The 19029-nt window shown below is 47.4% G+C and overlaps 1 protein-coding gene across 1 annotated transcript in view; it reads right to left on the bottom strand.

The window, feature by feature from the left end:
* Positions 1–1001: 1001 nt before the first annotated feature.
* Positions 1002–19029, bottom strand: part of LOC126522987 (sodium-coupled monocarboxylate transporter 1-like) — a 41782-nt gene continuing 23754 nt past the window's right edge. Inside the window, exons 7-16 of the mRNA XM_050171828.3 lie at positions 17778–17918; positions 14727–14856; positions 12926–13014; positions 12101–12210; positions 11951–12018; positions 11537–11623; positions 5214–5380; positions 4038–4135; positions 3162–3283; positions 1002–1235 (exon numbers count right to left, since the gene is read on the bottom strand). Coding sequence (XP_050027785.2) covers positions 1128–1235; positions 3162–3283; positions 4038–4135; positions 5214–5380; positions 11537–11623; positions 11951–12018; positions 12101–12210; positions 12926–13014; positions 14727–14856; positions 17778–17918 — 1120 coding nt within the window. The 3' untranslated portion in view covers positions 1002–1127. The remainder of the gene's footprint in view (positions 1236–3161; positions 3284–4037; positions 4136–5213; positions 5381–11536; positions 11624–11950; positions 12019–12100; positions 12211–12925; positions 13015–14726; positions 14857–17777; positions 17919–19029) is intronic.

The following is a 19029-nucleotide window of genomic DNA, read 5'->3' as shown; positions in this document are numbered from 1 at the left end:
AACCGCTTCTTGCGGGTAGAATGGATTCGAATTGCGCTATGCGTACGTGTGAAAATGCTGCCTCTGAAACCATGATGCGTCCAAGTTGGCGGTCGTACTCGCTAGTAGTCAGCAACTTCGCTTAAGAAAAGGCTCGGTGTATTAGTGTGCGCCCGCACTTTTGTGTGTGTGTGTGTGTGTGTGTGTGTGTGTGTGTGTGTGTGTGTGTTGGTATGTGTGCGTGTGTGCACGTGTTTCGACTGTTTATGCACTCACGCAAGGCAGCTTGCGAGTGTCTGCAGTCCAAAAGACCACACACACACACACACACACACACACACACACACACACACACACACACACACACACACACACACACACACGCACGCACACACACACACACACACACACACACAGACACACACACACACACACACGCACGCACGCACGCACGCGCACGCACGCACGCACGCACGCACGCACACACACACACACACACACACAAGCGGACATTGCGACAGTAACTACAGTCATTCATTACTCTCATTTAGAGGAAGATTCAGTTTTGTCCGGCATATTATTGCATCTTTATTCCGTATACGTCTAGTTGACGCGAGGACTTTTCGCAGTTTTGTGAAGTCATGTGAGAGACAGGCGAAGTGGGCGCAGCCACAGGCAAACTGGGTGACGAGAAAACCGCGGGCCGTGCGACTGCATGAAAAAGGTGTGCTAGCCAACGGACTCTGGCGTCCCTCTTAGACGCGCCAATCGAGAGCCGTTTCCCTGGTGACTACACGTGCACGACCCTTACTACGTCGTGACGTGTCAGTAAGGTGCCGGTTAAGCCTATGGAGGGGCACACGATTGTTTGCTTAGGTTGTGGCTTCCAAGCTGCAAACTCTACCATTTTGTGCGCGACGCGCGTGTTTACTTTAACTGCGTTAAGTAATGTCAGGAGAGACGTAGGGGCCCTTTCAAAACTTCGTAATCACAGTGAAGGAAATATGTGGCAATGACTAGCTTTTCTTTATTTTCAATTAGCGGGAAGCAGAACGTCAGACATATTTTTAAACATGCGTGGACATTTTATGTCCGCGTGAAAATCAGTAGTACATGATGGAAATGAAACAGTGGAGTTCGATGACGTTTCAAGTTGCCACTGTGCACTGTGGTTCTGTGGTTCTAGGCCCTGTGGTTCCGGTAGGCTGTTGCCATTCCAACGTGAGCTCGTAGAGTTCCGTTGGTGCCGTTCCGTTCTGGTAGATATGAGAATCAATGCAGGGGAAAGTAAAAATTAATTGGCAAACATAGCAGATGTAACTTTCCACACTGATTATTTTGTGAGAGTTGTCGTTATCTTATGGTGCTGAATACACCGAGAGCTTCCGCAGCTCTCATCTCTCCAACAATACTCCTAGTTTATTAAAGCGATAGCGTTAAGGGCCCTGTGTCGATGAAAATCCGGCGTCGGCGCCGGCGTGCGGCGTTGGCGTCCCCATGTCTTTAGGTATATGTATATGTATTTAGGTATAATATATGCCATGCCTTGCTATATGACCGGCGGTATATGCGGGTTATGTTGCCACACCATTCTATCACTAAAGTTGCTTATACGTTGTCTTACGTTCTTGACAAAGGTGTTCTGAATGTTGAGAATGACTGCTCACAAACAAATGTCATCAAATAAAACAACAGCGCCTGCCTTTTATGTTAAATCACCTAAGACTTCAATATTAAAAGTGCGAAATACTAGCCGAAACCTGAAGATGATGTCATTTTTGGGCGCGCCTGTCTACGTCTAGGATCGACCCACGCAAGATGCGGCATCTCTACCCCAAAGCTCGCCTTCGTGCATAGCGTTGGCCGCCAGCGTTTCCCGGTAAACATTACGGTTTCATAATGTGCAGTTGCCGGGAAGCATGAGAAGCAGTCAGGGATCTTTGAATGCTATCGCGTTTCAGTCTTAAAGGCAAAGCTTAAGCGTCCTCCAATTTGTTTTTGTATCCTTTTATTTGAAATATTGAAAAACAAGCACTGAATAAAAACATTCGAGGAGCCAATCTCCAACAACTGGCCTTATTGTGCTAACCCGTTAATATTCGTGCATGTTTAACAATGCTTCAACCCTTGGGAGCCATTCAGGCTCTGGGGTTTGAAAGTGGTACACAGCTATAATTCTGCTGACGTGTTCAATGCGGCAATAAAGAAAAAAAAGTGCATTAATGGCCGATTAGTTAGGAGCAGTTGGCTTGTGTACTGGTGGGCGTGGGTTGGAATCTCGTTACCAGACGCGCTCCTATTTTTCAAAATTTTTTTTTTTCAGAGAAATGTGTGTGAAGTTACTCGGCAAGATTCCGACAAGCGACCAACCGACCAACCCAGGCGAACCATGGAATGCTAGGCAAAGAAAGTTTCGGTTAAGAAGGACAAGTAGCAGCTCTCGGGACCACTGAGTCGACGAGGTGCGCAGTCAGTATGTTACAACCAGTACGAGCAAGCGTTGCTGGTTGGACTTCACGCCTTCGACTGCTAAGGCGCACGATGAGCCAAAGAAGCTGGTTTCTATGTACAAGAAATCGAGAATGACGTCGTTATCCGTGATACACTTTGACATGTAGGGCATTTGGATAAAGGGTGGCGGATTTAGCATCATACGGCTCTGGAGGTGCAAATATATTCAGGCTGTGTGTGTGTGTGTACTACGAGGATTAAATGCACAGAGAGGCAACCACTAAATGTGCTCTGCAAAGGAGCAATACGTGCTAAAGCAAGTTCATAAATAAGGTTCACAAAACAGGGATCTAAAATGGCTAGCTGTGGAGCTCTCTTGGTGGTTACATATAATATTTGAAGGCCAGTGGCGAACTTGATCCATTGCGATTTCCGTATTTCGCGACTTTGAAATGTCAATCGGATATGCTTAAAACTTGTTTCATCTTGGTAGAACTGCTGTCGCTGTTAACCGTTATCATCGTTTCTTTCACTCTTTACCATGCATAATTACAAAATGAAGCTTCTTTTTTCCTGTTGAAACCTAATCCCCTTCCCCCCCCCCCCCCTATTGTCATTTATTAAGTGTACGAACTAAGGTGCACGAGAGTGTTCGCATACTTCATGGTGGCAGGCTTTAAGTAGTACAGACCACTCCGACAGCAATGACTGCGCTTTAAAGATGTACTGACCGTCGGCAGTTGCTGCCCGAGTTCGTTGTCAGCGTCCTTACTGCACCGGGTGTAGTTTCCCATGCATGGCCGTATGAAGGGGCAGACGTACTGGGGATCCACGCAGTCCTTCTCGTTGCGTTCTGCACCAATGGAAAGTCCTTCTCGTTAAAGACAATGACAGCCTTTAGGGAGAGAGAGAAAAAAAGGAAGAAAAGGCAAGGAGCTCACGCAAATGCATGTCCGGCTTGCTACCCTCAGCTGGAGGAAGGGGTTAAGATATGAAAAGAAAGAAATAAAGAAAGAAAGAAAGAAAGAAAGAAAGAAAGAAAGAACACACAGCGTGCTTCATCCAGATGTGCACATAGAGACAACAGTCGGTCACTGATGTTTGTAAACTTCATTAACGGGAGCAATGCACGTGTCACTTTCTGAGCTTGCAGCGCATGTGGGCGTGGCACTAAGTCTTTTGTCACTGAAATTATTAGCAATCCAAGTGATTTAACGCGGTAGTAAAAGGGCTGGTCGTGCACAGTTCTTGCAGAACTAAATTTAATTTGAACAGTAGTTTAAATACTTGTGTCAGTTAGCTAAGGATTGTGAACAAGTTCAGTATTTTTTACGAGTTTTCTTATCTTTAATGCATTGGCGAATAACACATAACTGCAACATGTAGCTGCACGCGGTTTTTCACTGGACCAAACGCTAGACGTAGTAGCTATGGGTACGACTAAATAGGGCCTCGTTTTTTTTTCAGTTTGAATGATTGCTAATGAAAAAAATTAAGGCTGAGATACACAAATACTGCACCTTTAACTAAATGACATTCTCTCTGTCTCAGCGCAAGGCACGTCCACACATATATTTCGCAACAATGCGGCCTTGTCTGCAGCTCACCAAAGACGAGACTGACGACCAGCGAGACGATCATGTGGGTGAGAAAGCCGACTAGGACGACCCATTTGAAGGAGATGTGGTAGAACCGGAGGATCCCACTGCATACGTGAACAAGGCGAGCGGTTTAGCACAGAGCGCGGGACGTACCAGGGAGTTCTGTTCTAGTGATCTTCAAAAGCTGCGCATGCAAGCATCCGGATTTTCGGTCTTTATCCGGCAAAACAATGAACACCTGGTGTTAAAGGGGCTCCGAATCACCAAACCCCTTTCGAACACGAGCTATAACTTCTCGAGTTGCGCCGAAGTTCGTTGGGATAGTGCGCCACTTACACTCGGAGCCATGTTCGCTATCCTGCTGCTCTGACATTGTTCGCAGCGAGCGAGAACCTATTGCGTTTCCACATGTTGAGCTCATGACTAGAGTGGTAACACGCGATAGGAAAAACAACATATTGTTACGGAAGTGAAGAACAATCAACGACCTGCGACTATTTACAGAATGTATCGTGCACTAAAGCGACGAGACGCTCAAGAAGATGCCGGTATAGCTCGTGCTCTAGAGAATTCTCAGCCCGTTATCGTTTCCCGCATAGCGATCGGTCTTCTCTTAAACAAAGCCTTGTTATTAAATCATAAGCACTGGCGCTGTCGTGCGACTGTCATATCAGATGTGAACCGCACCGCTGGATTGAAAAAGTTGGAGGAAAACTGACAGAGCTCTGCGTTCATCCTGCGCTGGCTTTAATCACGTGTTTCCGTCTCATTCAGCTCACTTGCTCCACTGTATCTGAGTAGACGTTAATGAAGGATGTATATGCGAGAACTAATATGCTTTGCGAAGATTGCTTTCTACGAAAGCTTCATCTTTTAAGCATGAACGTATTTTAGACCCCGCCATCATCCATATGCAATCCCTGTATCCCCATGGCTGCAGAGCGACCCTTAGCACGCTCGTGTAGACGTTGGCGCGAAGTTTACAGCCACCTCAAGATAGCACAATATAAAGCTTTAGTAAAATGCGTAAACTGCGCAGAGGTGTAATAGTGCGTAAAGCAACCCTCGCTCTTTCAGCACCTACTTGGTGTCTTCACGTCCGTTAAATATTGGGGCAGTTTGAAAATGTCAAGTATCAGTTTTACGGTGCGTGCGCAGGAGGGCGCAGGTTTACAAACATACCTGGGCGCGGGAGGTGACTCGTAAGATCCAGCGTGGATGGTTCGGTTGAAGTTTGGGCATCCAGCGGTTGACGTAGGCAGCGCGTCCGCTTGCCGAGGGTACACGATGGAGCCTAGCACCAGCCAACTAGAGATAGCGATGCCGATGAGGATGCCTGCCATGGCACCCTGCGTTGTGCATGTGCAGTATGTGTCAAGACAGAGAAGACACGGCGAAATGAGTGGTAGCGAGTTCAACTCGAACGCTGTCCGGTTGGTTATACCGAGACAGGGGGAGGAGGAAACGGAAAGATGAGAAAAGAAAGGTTCCGGTGGGCACATGCGCCCACAAGGAAAGTTTCACGTGACAAAGTGATCACACTAACCTTTAAGCAAAACTTTTAAAAAATAATAAACGCAATAGTGATTTCGTGGCCTCGTGCGTTGATAAACGGCGACGCTTACGTTGCAAGGGGCATTTCCAGGGCAACCTAAGCGAGCTAGCACATGTCAGTTACATTACATAAATGGCGCTCTCTTGATTTCACTACACAATCGGTGGCAAGCACACGACTCTTTCAATAAAACTACGTTAATTACCTTGTCTTGCCCGAAGTGACGTGGTGCTACTTTGTGGCTTACACCTGGACGCTTCATTCGCCAACACGTGGTCATTAGGGAGCTTTGGATTTTGCGTAGCCAAAGTTAGGGGACGCAAATCGCCGGACTTACAGATGAGCGCGAAAGGGCACACAAAAGAACCCCTAAGCTGTACAAAACAACGCAAGCAGGGTGTGGCGCCTTGTGAGCGCGAATGTACCTTCGGATCCGCTAAGCCGTTTGTGTATACGCAAAATCTATAACTCCGGAGTAGGAAGGACCGATAGCGCCGACTGCAATGTCTGTGGTTGCTAGAAATCTGTACGTCAACTTCTGTGCTTTTGTCCATCCTTAGAATATGAAATGCTCGCTCTCCGCGCCCCTCCGATCGAACCACTCGAAGACCTGAATCTCAGCTGAAGAAGGCCACAAAAGCGCTGCTGCGATACTCGAAGGCAACTGGACTGAGCGACCATTTGTGACACAGCCCTGTGATATATTTAACACGTCGGCAACATCAAATGCATATAAAAGCATGAGTTTCTTTCGCTTTAATCGTTCCCTGCCCTTTCCACTTCGCTTAGTGCAGGATAGAAAACCGGTCTCAGTGATGGTTAACCTCCCAGCCTTTCATTTAGCAATTTCTCTCTTTCTCAAGTGTGAAAGGAGCATTCATAAAGCTGTTCTATATATGACGGCCTTTGTCACACCTGGTGCTTCGGGCCTGGCGAAGAGAATATAGAATGACAGTGGACTATTGCGCGGGCAAGCCATTCTTATAACAGGAAGCAGCGTGATGAGCCAAGAATGACGGAGGTTCACTTTCGCTTCAGATATCTATAATAGAATAATAATTCCGAGGTCCCTCTCTATATGCCCAATAATTTTCTGTACAAGGTGCGGCATTGAGAAGAGCACTCAACGGCATTTTTCATCAAATGGTTTGAGCTCATTTGCGGTGAAGTGATCGCTGAAGGGACCTATGATAACGCCAGCGCAGTGCCCTCATTCACAACACACTGGGCGTTCATTTACCTTGAGGTGATCTCTGAAGAGAGATACTATAACGACAGCCCAGTTCTGTCATTTATTCTGGTAGAAACTAAGCAGATTTCATTTCCTTTTTGGCATTTAAAGATTTTGCAGCCGCGTATAAAACGTATATTGATATAGTACTCTTACTCTTCTAGTTCGTCTTTTTTTTAGGGGGGGGGGAACTCACGATAGAAAACGTTGCATAAAAGTAAAACCAGTTGTCGCACAGTCAATCCTATGATGCAAATGTTACATTGCAATAGGTTTCAGAACCAAAATGTTCGAGAAAATTTGCTTAATCACAGTGATGTCATTATGGTATACTTTCGATACTTGTTCACCGCGTTAGCTCAGTGTCTATGTCGCTATGTTGAACACTGCGAAGGAACGAGTCAGATTTCCGCACGAGTGGAGAGATTTCGTCACAGACCCGAGGCTCCCCACCAGATCCAGTAATTCGGTCAGTCGAGATACGACCCCCGATCTCACCTTACTTCGAGGTATCGAAGGCACGTGGGACAACCTCCAGGACGGGCTAGGCAGTGACCATTACATACTTGAAATACTGTTGCGTGTCAAACTCAGACCACCCGCGAGATATGAGTATATAGACTGGGAACTTTTTCGAAAAATCAGAAATGAAACAGTCCCGCCAGACAAGACGTATGCAGATCTGCTAGAGAATCTAAACATGGCAATTAAAGGAGCAACCAAAGAAATCATTACGGATCTTGAAGTTCCTAAATGGGACTTGAAACTCGCTCACCTTCTGGAGGCCAAAGACGCCCTCTCCGCTAGGTGGAAGACCCGAAAGCTTATTCGTAGACTCAGATAGAAAATCGCGCTTCTTAACAAGAACATTGAAACCTACTCGGCGCAGCTCGCCCGGCAGAAATGGGATGAGACGTGTACCGCAACGGACGGGCGTATGCTAAGAGGTAGCAAATGGAGCTTATTGAAAAGTCTCCTCGACAATAAACAGTCTAAGGACGGTCTTAGCCTTGCAACGGATAGGGTCATAAAGAAGCAAACCGCAATCGGTCTCACCGACAGGGAATTCGCCAACTTAGCACATATCTCCCCCTCGCCAAAGACGTGGATCGCCCGGTAGAGCGTGTAAACTACATGGGATTCTCGACACCTGATCTAGACAAACCTTTCACCGTGTCAGAGACGAGACATGTTCTCTTCAATCTGAATGGCAGATCAGCCCTGGGACTTGATGGAATCACGAACAAACTTCTCAGGAACCTAGACGATAGGGCAATCGGCATAGTCACGGCCGAAATCAATGAGGTATGGAAAACTGGACAGGTCCCGATAGACTGGCGTACCGCAAAAGTGGTACTCAAACCCCCACATGTAAATAATCTACGGCCTATTTCCCTTACATCACGCATCGCCAAGGTTGCGGAGCACGCGATACATAACAGGGTCACTGAACATATTGAAAACAAGGAGCTCTTTAGACACAACCTAATCGGCTTTAGAAAGCGCTGTCCGTACAGGACGCTATGCTTTTGCTTAAGAGAGCAATCTTTGATAACCCTACTCGCGACGTGAGCGGAATCCTCGCACTGGACCTCTCCAAGGAGTTCGACAGGGTGGCGCATAAACACGTTCTGACTGAGATTTCCTCTCTTAACCTGGGTCAGCGGTTTGATGATTACACCAGATCTTTCCTCGCGGATCGCAGGGCGCACCTCCGACTAGGCACGGTCACGGGAGGACCCTACGAACTAGGCACCTATGGCACCCCGCATGGCTCGGTCCTCTCCCCACTCTTATTCAATATAGCCATGCACAAACTCTCCACTCGCCTCGCTGCAATCCCGAACGTGGGTCACGCCATTTATGCGGACGATGTTACGATCTGGGAGCCGGGCAAATCGCTAGCCATGCTCAAACACTCGTTACAAAGCGCGTTGGAGGCTACCAGACTTTCTTTCAAACACGGGCCTTGAACTCTCCCCCGCTAAATCAGAGCTACTGTTATACCGCCAGTACAGATAAGAGGTCAGAAACCTTGCGCCTCCGGAAACTCTGCCGATAAAAATTTGAGCTAAAAATGGGCATCTCATACCGAGGATGGACTCTGCCAAGATTCTAGGTCTCCACATTGATGCCAAGTGCTGTAACTCGACGGCGCTCAACAGGCTCACTGGACAGGCTAGTAATGTCCTAAGACTTGCAGCCCGCGTCTCAAATGGAAGAGGCAGTCTGAAAGAGGACAACTTGCTCAGAGTTTATCAGGCATTCTTCCTGCTTCATGTTATCTGCATCGCGCCGCACCTGAATTGGGATAAAGCGGAGAAGGTCAAGCTACACTCTCTAGTCAGAACCGGCCTCAAGCGCGTGCTCGGCCTTCCGCAGTCCACAAGCACTGAGAAGCTACTGGAGCTAGTACTCTATAACACCATCGATGAGCTAATAGAAGCTCTCACAGTGGCTCAAATAATGAGACTTTCATCCACTAAGCCAGGGAGAAAGATTTTAGAAGAAGCGGGAATCCAACCCAGACATGAACCGGCGACCAAAGTTAGCTTGACTCGGGAAACCAGAACTCGCATCATGGTTCACCCCGTCTGGCGAAATATCCAACCAGTGCATAACGAGGGCAGAACATTCGCGAGAGCCAATTCCATCCTTAAAAAGATCAATCAGCAGAAACTAGATGCACTCTTTGTCGATGCTGCTAGATATGACAGTGGGGATAAGTTCGCTGTCTCAGTGGTAGACGCGGGGGGCAACCCGGTCAATGAAGCCTCTGTTTATACGAAGTTTGCCCATGTGGAGGAGGAAGCGGCGATCGCTATAGCTTTTCACCGCACAAAAGTTTCCGCTATCGTCTTCTCGGACTCGCGCACGACGTTTAGATCCTTCTCGTCCGCCCTCTTGTCTGAACAGGCGAACTGTATTGTGATAAAACCACTTCAAAGGACTAGGGAGAGCAGTGAAGGAGGATACCACATCTCGTTGTTTTCATCCCATCTAGATAGCTCAATTAACCCGCTTTGATGTAATCCTGATGAGCAGGCCCACCGGAGAGCGCGCGATTTCACGTACCATGCTGTCGTGGGTAGCCAGGCTTGGAACAAGGTCAACATCCAGAAAGATCCATTATGTACTTTTCCCGAAATTGTTTACCATTATCGACTAGGCAGGAGAACATTTCCACCCCCTCACCCCAGATTGAGCAAACCTCAGGCTAGCACACTCAGACTTCTGCAAACCCGTTCGTATTCTACTCCTCGGTCCCTTAACAGGATAGATCCTGACCGCTCACAGTCGTGCCCCAAATATGGTCATGACTCATGCACTTTTGAACACATGCTCTGGCTATGCCCAGCCCTTAACGCCTTTCCACCCGTCACAAAGAACAATAGCAGGAATCCCTCTAGAGCAGCAATCTCCACATTCAACTCCAGGCTGTCCATAGGGCCGACGACATTGCGGCGGGACTTCATCTCCCGGTCCCACGGTGGGCGGAGCCACCGACTTGATCTTCGAGAGCCTTCGGCTTTGGCTCCCCAAGATCTCAGTCCCTCAGGACTCAAATAAAGTTCTTGTCATGTCATGTCATGTCATGTCATGTCATGAAGGGATTGCAGGCGCAATATAACCCGGTACAGCTGCGATGCCCTTGCTGCGCCCTTGGATGCCAGAGAGCGCGGTCCAAAACGTACGATGTGAGCTCGCACTGTTTGAAAGCAGGTGGCACAGGGGCGGGAGGGGTGTGTGAGGACGCCTCATTTTTGGTCGTCACGTAACCTATGCCAAAATTGCGGTGGCTGTCGGTGAGAGGCGCTTAGAGGCAGCCCTTCTAAATTGATATTTAGTGTTAAAATGTGCGCCGGCAGACTCTTTGTGTGTCTGTGTGCGTGTGTGTGTGTGTGTGTGTGTGTGTGTGTGTGTGTGTGTGTGTGTGTGTGTGTGTGTGTGTGTGTGTGTGTGTGTGTGTGTGTGTGTGTGTGTGAGTGTGTGTGTGTGTGTGTGTGTGTGTGTGCGCGTGCGTGCGTGCGTGCGTGCGTGCGTGCGTGCTTGCGTGCTTGCGCGTGGAGGGGGGGTAGGAAACGCACTTTCGCTCCAGTGCAGCCAAGTACTCGCCGACAGTACCTACGAATCGTTTCTCCGACCAGAGGACCATTTCGGTCCAGTGGTCTACTCTGCCCTATCAGTATATGCAAAACACCAGCAGCGTTCCAGAATACCGGGCACAGCGCAGATTTGGACTTTTACGTGTCCTGTGAGTTGAGTCGAGGGCTGTGTCGAGTATATAGTGATCAAATATTATTTTTTGTACTCTCGTACGTGGGTGGCAATATACTTATTTATTACTACAGAGACCCCTTGTCCCAGATCTAGAAGGAAGAATTGTGCCTTGAGAATGTACTGTGTACAAAACGATATATGTAAGCCGAAACCAAATGCTTCTCAATCGATGAAATCCGTGACAGCCACCGATATTCTGACTTCCGTCTTTTCGCGTTATTCTTCTTGATGTCATTTTTTTTTTTGTTTTTTTTTTTTTTGTGCAGAAAAGTGGGTGTAGGCTGCATTAGGACCGGCTATCACAAAGTTGTTGTTAGTAGTTGTTATTGTTGTCTTCGTTGTTGTTATTGTTGTCGTTGTTGTGGCGTTTGAAACTAGAAAAGTGCTGTCGATACTGGTGTCGAGTTATTGTGCAGAACGTTTGACTGTTGCCGTCACCTTCTTCCTGCAACAGGGAAAAAAGATGCCCAGTACGAAGATGGCCAGAAGAGGACCGGACAGGGTCCCCACCAGCGATGCCGTTGCCTGCGTGGACAAATGTGAGGACGTTAGGAAAGATACTTTGTCATTACTCAAGGGCTTACGAAGCCACTGCATGAAATAAAAAAGCGCGCACGTTGAGGGAACGCAGACATTAGGAACGAAGATAACCGCGTTTGTGCTTGTAATGTTTGGAGCTCTAAACGCTTGCAGTATATCGCCTCAATCCAGGGTGGTAGGGCGTGCCCTGCCTAACATTAAAGAAACCAGGGTACATTTTAACATTTTTATGTTTAAACTCACAGGCTGATCATGAGTGAAGCTGCTCTGTGGAATTAATATATAGATAAATGAGCTATCGGGCGTACTTACGTGCACAATAGACTCCGTAGCTCCAGCGAGAAAAGCGATCGCAATCGACAGCAAGCCATACGCCGCGGCTGCAATGTAAAGAAAACAATTTACTACAGTGGCAGTAACTGTATACTCTTTTATACTCGATGTCTAAGCCTTTTTACTCACCCATGCATTTGGTAACTCTTAGAGCAGCGGCTTCAGTGACGTTTACCTTGGGACGAACGAAGTCGTGCCACGTCACAGCGGCCAGGGCATTGTAGCCGGAGGACAGTGTGCTGGTTCAAGGGCATACATCACCGCATATGTACGCATGACACGAATGTTTCCACAGAGACCACATCTATCATCATGGACGGACAAACATACCGAGAAGTAGCTTATATACTTATTGAAACCAACTCCTGCTTACATTTATCCTGAAAACGCTGGCTCGACACTCACATGAAATCAACGTGATTGTATCAGACTATCACATGTGCTCATAAACTATGTTGTATAAAATATGTGGCAGTTTGCACAAAAGAAAAACAATGTTGAAACCTAAATAACCGACTTTGAAGGTCCCGAAACCTCGCCACGTCACGTCATCCTTAACCCACCGTAGCGGCGTATAGGGACTTTAGCTTTGCGCTGCTGGTCAAATGGGAAAACACCCGTTTGCCGAGCATCGGGCGCCGGTTAAAGAAGTCCAAGTGGTTTAAACTGTTTAGGAGTCCCCCACTACAGTGGACCTCATAATCATACCGTGATTTTGGCACATAAAACTCCTGAAATTAATTTTTAATTTTTAAGCCCACGTCGTCGCTTTACTGTGCTCAACTGCTGAAGTAATAATTCAGTCTGTGCACCGCCTCGAAAACAAGTGAACACTTGTTCCAAGAAATGTCGCCTGCATAATTTGGCCCATTGTACTGGTATATACGTTCAAGGGATATTCCGGCGTGTATTCATGTATACTGGGACACTGAGTTCAAATTAACCTAAGCTCACCTGAGCGAACCGCTGAAGACGGCGGCCACAAGCAGCCCGCTAAGCCCCGGATAACAGCGTAGCAAGTCTTGCACTATGTACGGCATCAGCTGAAATTAAAGGGGCAACTGCAGTTGTTCGCAGAGATCTTCGTACATAGAATGTATAACGGGGTGAAGGTGCCATCAGTTAACTCTCCTCATTAGCATGGTAAGCTTAATAACTGCATGTACCCTATCTACCGTTGGTCACAGGACGCTTTATTTTCACGCTGTGCCTCTATATGACCAGTTTAACCGGTGCCATGTTGGTGTGCGCCACGGGTTTCAACACCTAAGGTACCCTGTAAGGCCATTACATATTCATTTTTACAGTGGAGCTGTTAGAACCTCGCTGGGTTTGTCTTGACGTCTGCACGCTCGCAGAGCAGGGGTAGAGAGAGTTGAGAGAGAGAGAAAGCAGAGTATAAAAATAGTATCGCGCAGCATAGCGACGTGGCGAGGGCGCGTGGAGCCTAGTGGGGGCGAATTAGGAGCGGCGAGGCGGGAACAAAGGTGGTGCGACGTCATTGCTCGCCGATAAGAACCTGCGCGCTCGCTTTGGCAAATTACAAGAAGCTGCCAGGTACGCGATGTCGGAGAGAGCATGCATCAGAGCTAAGGTGCGGCAGTTGCCACGGCGTTGCGTCGGTGCAGCGTCTGGCACACGACACCGACGCCTATGGCGTCTCAGCAAACCGCTTCTGTTGCGTCGAGCACCTCAAATGGCGCGCCGTCCCAACCGAAACACCCACATAGGAAGACGGCATGGATTTTTCTGAAGCCTTAACTTCCCCCAGCTCCGCTGGTCCCTGGTGTTTGCGATAGCGGAGCCACGCATAGTTTTTTCCATAGTGTTCCCATGACTCGTGCTGTTTTGCGGGCAATCTCGCCCCCCCCCCCCCCCTCCCTTTCGCCCTCGAAACGCACACAGCTGCGGAAACTATATGGGCAGAAAGTGCACCAACAGCTCATATTATTTAGCAATAGAAGGAGCGGAGTAATATATTGCTAATTACAATACTAATAATATAGAACTACAGAAATATAATAGCATACCAGAGCGGCAACCCGCTCTAATATTAGTATGAAATGCTCCCTATGGAGTAAAACAGCAGTTGAACGCCGTAGATAATTTAGAAGCGTAATGAGATTAGGAAGTCTGCGGGCATAAGGCGAGGTCAGCTCACGCAATTCAAACGCACAGTTGAAGATTGCTGGTGGAGGCGTTCGTCCTGTACGCAGCGGACGTGCATAAAATACATTCCAATAAAAGTTTCTACCCTTTGGGGTTTATCTTGTCCCAAACAATCAATAACCGACATCCATCTCACGCTTGTTTCCTTTCTTTAACGCTGCGTGCGCGGCAATTCCAGCTGTCGCGAACGGCACGCACTCTAATATAATTTACACCCTTAAAAGTTAAAAATGGTGTAAATGTGTCTATAACTCGCGCCCTTAGGGTGTGATTTATATAACTGACACCCAAGGGTGTGAGTTATAGACACATTTACACCCTTTTTCACTTTTAAGGATGTAAATTATTTTACAGTGCGCGCGTTATCAGCGTGACAAAGCATTCTTGACAGGAAAGTAGCGTGCGTGGAGTTTTCAAGAAAAAAAAACGCGAGATAGGTGGCAATTAGAGTGAGAACGATACGCTCCAAAGGCTGCAAACATTTTTTTTTTATGTTATTCATTGTAGTGTCGCCATGGTGATATCTTTTTCTTCTCTTTTTTTTTTGTTCTTTTTCTTATTTTTTGAATCTAGGGTGATGCCTAACCTGGTCCGACTTGTCGATGTCCCCGGTGAGCCTAGGATCACAGTCCCAGTACACAGCGTAGAGGGTCAGCCCCGAAAGCACAGACAAGAGCAGAGTCACAGCCACGCTGGGGATATTCAGCAGAAGTGCCCTGAAGTGACAGGACACACACTGCAATATACTGTACCTACAGGTTGATGACTTTTTTACGCTTTACGAATCAATTTTTTTTTTAGATAGCCTCTTGCAGCTAACATAATTCTAGTTCTTGAGCCGCATTATTCATAGAGGTGGACAGCATTTCCATGAGGAAAACTAGCATAGTCAAATAAAGGACAAAAAAACAATAATTATGTTTTGAATTAACTACTTTACTGCACATCTTGCAATTTATGAATTGTAGCCGATGAGTTTGCAAGGCGTATCCACTTGGAATGAATTTCCTGAATGATGCCAGCTTGCAGATAGGCGCCATCAAACTTCCCGTAAAAATCCGCTGCTGTTCCATTTTTTTAACAAAGCGCTTTTATATGTGCTGAAGCACAAGATAGCTGGAACGCCCATGAATACTTCCTATACTTTTGGGAGATAATTTCTGAAAACTATAGTGCCATCCTGTAAATTCATTGTCATCCTTGAAAGTTAATGAGTGAATTCTTGTTAATTAGTTGAATATGTGTTTCAATTTCTCGTGCTTGTGGTGCCCCCCTCTTCGAATAATCCAGGTCAATGGCAATAATTTTGCTATATGACACAGGCAAATTTTTTTGAAATTTCATAAATCTTAAATATCATCACTCCGTATATCGCACACACACGCACGGACGATATGCAACCCGTAGAGTCACTACGCGTGTACAGGAGCAAATTCACTCGTGAAAACGCTACAAGTGAGCACTAGGGTCCGATTCGGACAGAGCAACACGATGACAGACCGCTTCCGTGAGCTTGTGCTTTTAAAGATACAGATTTAAAAGATGTATTCACGTTTTATGGATGGATTAGTCGACTCTTCGTCACAGAGTAAAGAAATGCAATAAAATGGAAAGTCTAGAAGACAATGAAAACTACTGAAGAGAGCCTCGGAGCATGTAGGGAAATTCGCGTATTGGCGCGAGAACGTTGGCGCAAACGACAGCGAGTCACCGGCCGGTAGGTTGTCGTGTAAGAGAGGAGAGAAAAGAGAAAGGGGCTTAGTTTGCTACCCCTTCCCGCAGGATACGAAGTAGAATGTGCGCTCGCTATAATGTCCCTAAAGAGGAACAACACAATCACTTAGTAATTATTTTCAGACCTCCAAATTAGCCTAAACACTTTAAGCTTTCGGCGCACACCACCGAAACCACGCATTGCCGCATTTGTCTGCAAATTTCAAATTGCAGTCACACTTGTTTCTTTCATGGTAACGGGGAAACATTATAAGCGTTTCATATAACGCCCCTGAACAGAGAGGCAACGAGGGTTTAGCAGTTTTCATTTAGCCCGCAATTAGAGAATATGCTTCAAAACTCGCCCCCAATGGTTTCCACATTCCCTCTAACTACGAACTCGTTGAATGCTCCAGTTCCCCCGTGACACCGTGAAAAAACGCATGTGACATTTTCTAGACACTAGCACATTTGCTGTAAAAGGAATCTAAAGTGAGAAAAGGTGTAAAAGAAGTTGTAGTTTCCCCCCGGGAAGTAAAGCGTTCATTTAGATCAAGAATCATTCATTGCACAAAGTAAGGTTAGCACTTTTATCAGCTGCATTGACAGCTGTAAACATTGGCTTACTAACTGAATTAATAAGTACGTGCTCGCGCGCGCACAGGCAATCCCGAACACATCTCGCTCGATGACAGCGGACATTCGCTGCGAGAGCGCTGGTGTGATGAAAAGTGGCAGCAGTGGCGAGCGAATTCTCCTTCGTGCTGCCTCTCACTTCAATGCAAACCGAGCGCGCGACAACACAGCCGAACGTCAAAAGGATGCTAATGAAGGCTAAGCAGAAGGCCTAGTCATTGTCATTACATGCAGAATACGGAAGCTTAATTTGGGACCAGCGCCGCAAGGTGGATGACCACGAGCTAGAACACGAGAAATGATCGGACGCCAGCTCTATGCAACGCGCTTATGTTGAGCGGGCGTTAGCCAATCAAAACAGCTGCTGGCGATATCGCGCTCTCTAGCATCACTATTTTCCACTCATGTAGGTCCGGCAGATTGGCTGAGAGTTGACATCTTGTACTGCCAATCTGTTGGTCCTAAACTGGAATCCTCATGGCGCAATGAGGATTTTTCTTTAGTTGTAATTTTCTCGCCAATAGTCTTGGAATTCCAGCCACGGCACCGACCGTCACCGCGGACATGAAAAACGACTAGAGGAGTGAGTCCATAACTATCGCTGCAAAAGAAAACAAAAGGAAGAAGAATGAAAAGAAAGAAAAGAAAACAAGTTCCGTTGCGAAAAACCAGCACGTAGAAATACTCACTCATATGATGGCTGCCGCTGTTTGCGTCCGATCGAATGGTAGCTGCTGCTGCTAGCTTGGCGGGAGCAGCGCACTCACACGCACGCGCACGTGCACTGTTGCTCACATCGCAACGGAACATCAACAGAACGCAGAAAAAAGTAGATCAAACTATTCTAACGATTTATTTACGTGATTATTAAAAACATCACAGTGTACATTAGGATGCAATTTTTTCGGTGGCAAATGCATCTTTCGCGGCGGCGGACGAATCTGGAGCACGCTGTAATCCCTATTGAATGAAATAATTGACTTACGTTCGCCAAGACACTTTTTAACTAACGTCATCATTGCACATGGCGTGAGGGAGTGAAAGGGTGGAATTTCATTTGTACAGGAAACACGGATAGGTCAGCCTCGGCAAGTGCGGTCTATCCTGGTATTAAGCGACGCAGTGAAGGAGGGGGCAAGATAACGTTGACCTCCTGGAGTTGCTTAACGTGCTTCCTAAGTGCGGTGAATAAGTTCTTTGGACCAAGTTCTTTGGACCAAGTTCTTTGGAGAAATGCGGGACCACCGCGCGCTACCACCATGGTGCTGAACAGGGAAGTGACGCTGACCTGCGAGCATCTTGCAGCGAGCCGATGCTCGAGTAACGTTGAAGCTGCGTCTGGCTGGCGCAGTATATGCTCGTCCAGCTCACGGTGGTGCCAAAGAGCAAGTTCCACGACGTGTACGTCTCGTACGGGCTCGTGCTGAAGCTGCGAAAGGACGTAAACGCGCCGTTTGTAGGCACACATGGCTTGGCGAGCGCTCCTGCTTTGGCGGCACGGATCAACTGTAGGTTAAGAGGATGAAGAATTAGATATCAGGCCCCTTCCGTGAATTCATGAACTAGTGAGCAGAGCTTGCCATGTGTGTTTGTGCCGTTTGACCGTATAATCAGTGTTCGTCGGCGCTTTCTGTGGCTTCATTCTGTTTGCCGTGCAAATAGGAGTATAACTGGTGTCGCTTAAGGAAGCCACCGTCTCCAAGGATATCGTTGTGTATGGTAATAACGTGAGGGTGTATACAGACGCGGCTTGAACGGTCTCCGTCATGGCAATATGACTTTACTCGAGTTCCTGTGTGGCTTGATAATAAGACAGGCAGCACGCGCAAGACGGAAAAACAGAGCCGCCTAATCAACATTAAGAAAGCATCGATTTAAAAAGAGCTTGCGTAAAATAACGAAGCAGTTCGCGGCTCCAGCGACTATATGTATTCTACAGTGACTTTCTTTGCCTCGCTAGCTGCTCTTCGAAGGCACATTTTTATTCATTTCACAACACTCCTAAAGGTTCGCGAATGGGCATTACATATGGTTGAGGTGGGAATACAGAAAAAAAAAATTGACCTCCCTTCCACTACTGTGAAGAGGGGTGCAAGCGAAGCCCGGGTACCGCGGCTCTTCGTTGTCGTAACACCTCGACTTAGCGCTCCCTCACGGCGAGGTTGGCACGTCGACGACGAGCCCTTTCTCGAGCGAGTTCCCGACGGCGTTCATCAAACGCCGCCTGTTCTTCGGCCGAACGCACGACGCGTGGCCCGCTCCTGCTGCTGTTCCTTCCACGCAGCATATACTCTTCGGCAGAACGAACCAAACGCGGCCTCGCCACTTGACTGCCGAGCTGAACTGGCGGAAAACGGCGGGTGCGAGTGGATACGCAATCACTACCTTTCCCTTCTCTGGAGGGAGGGGACGCCTGTGATTGGCTCGCGCCTTGCGCTGTGTCTACTTCTTGGTGGATATAAAAGCCCGCTTAAAAGGGCGCGTATGATGAACCGACAGTGGCTGTTTAATAAGGGGAAAAAAACGACAGTGGCTGAACG

This window comes from Dermacentor andersoni, chromosome 6 (assembly GCF_023375885.2).
Source record: "Dermacentor andersoni chromosome 6, qqDerAnde1_hic_scaffold, whole genome shotgun sequence".
NCBI lineage: Eukaryota > Metazoa > Arthropoda > Arachnida > Ixodida > Ixodidae > Dermacentor > Dermacentor andersoni.
The sequence above is the reverse complement of the archived record's forward strand: the minus strand, read 5'-3'. Positions and strand labels throughout refer to the sequence as shown.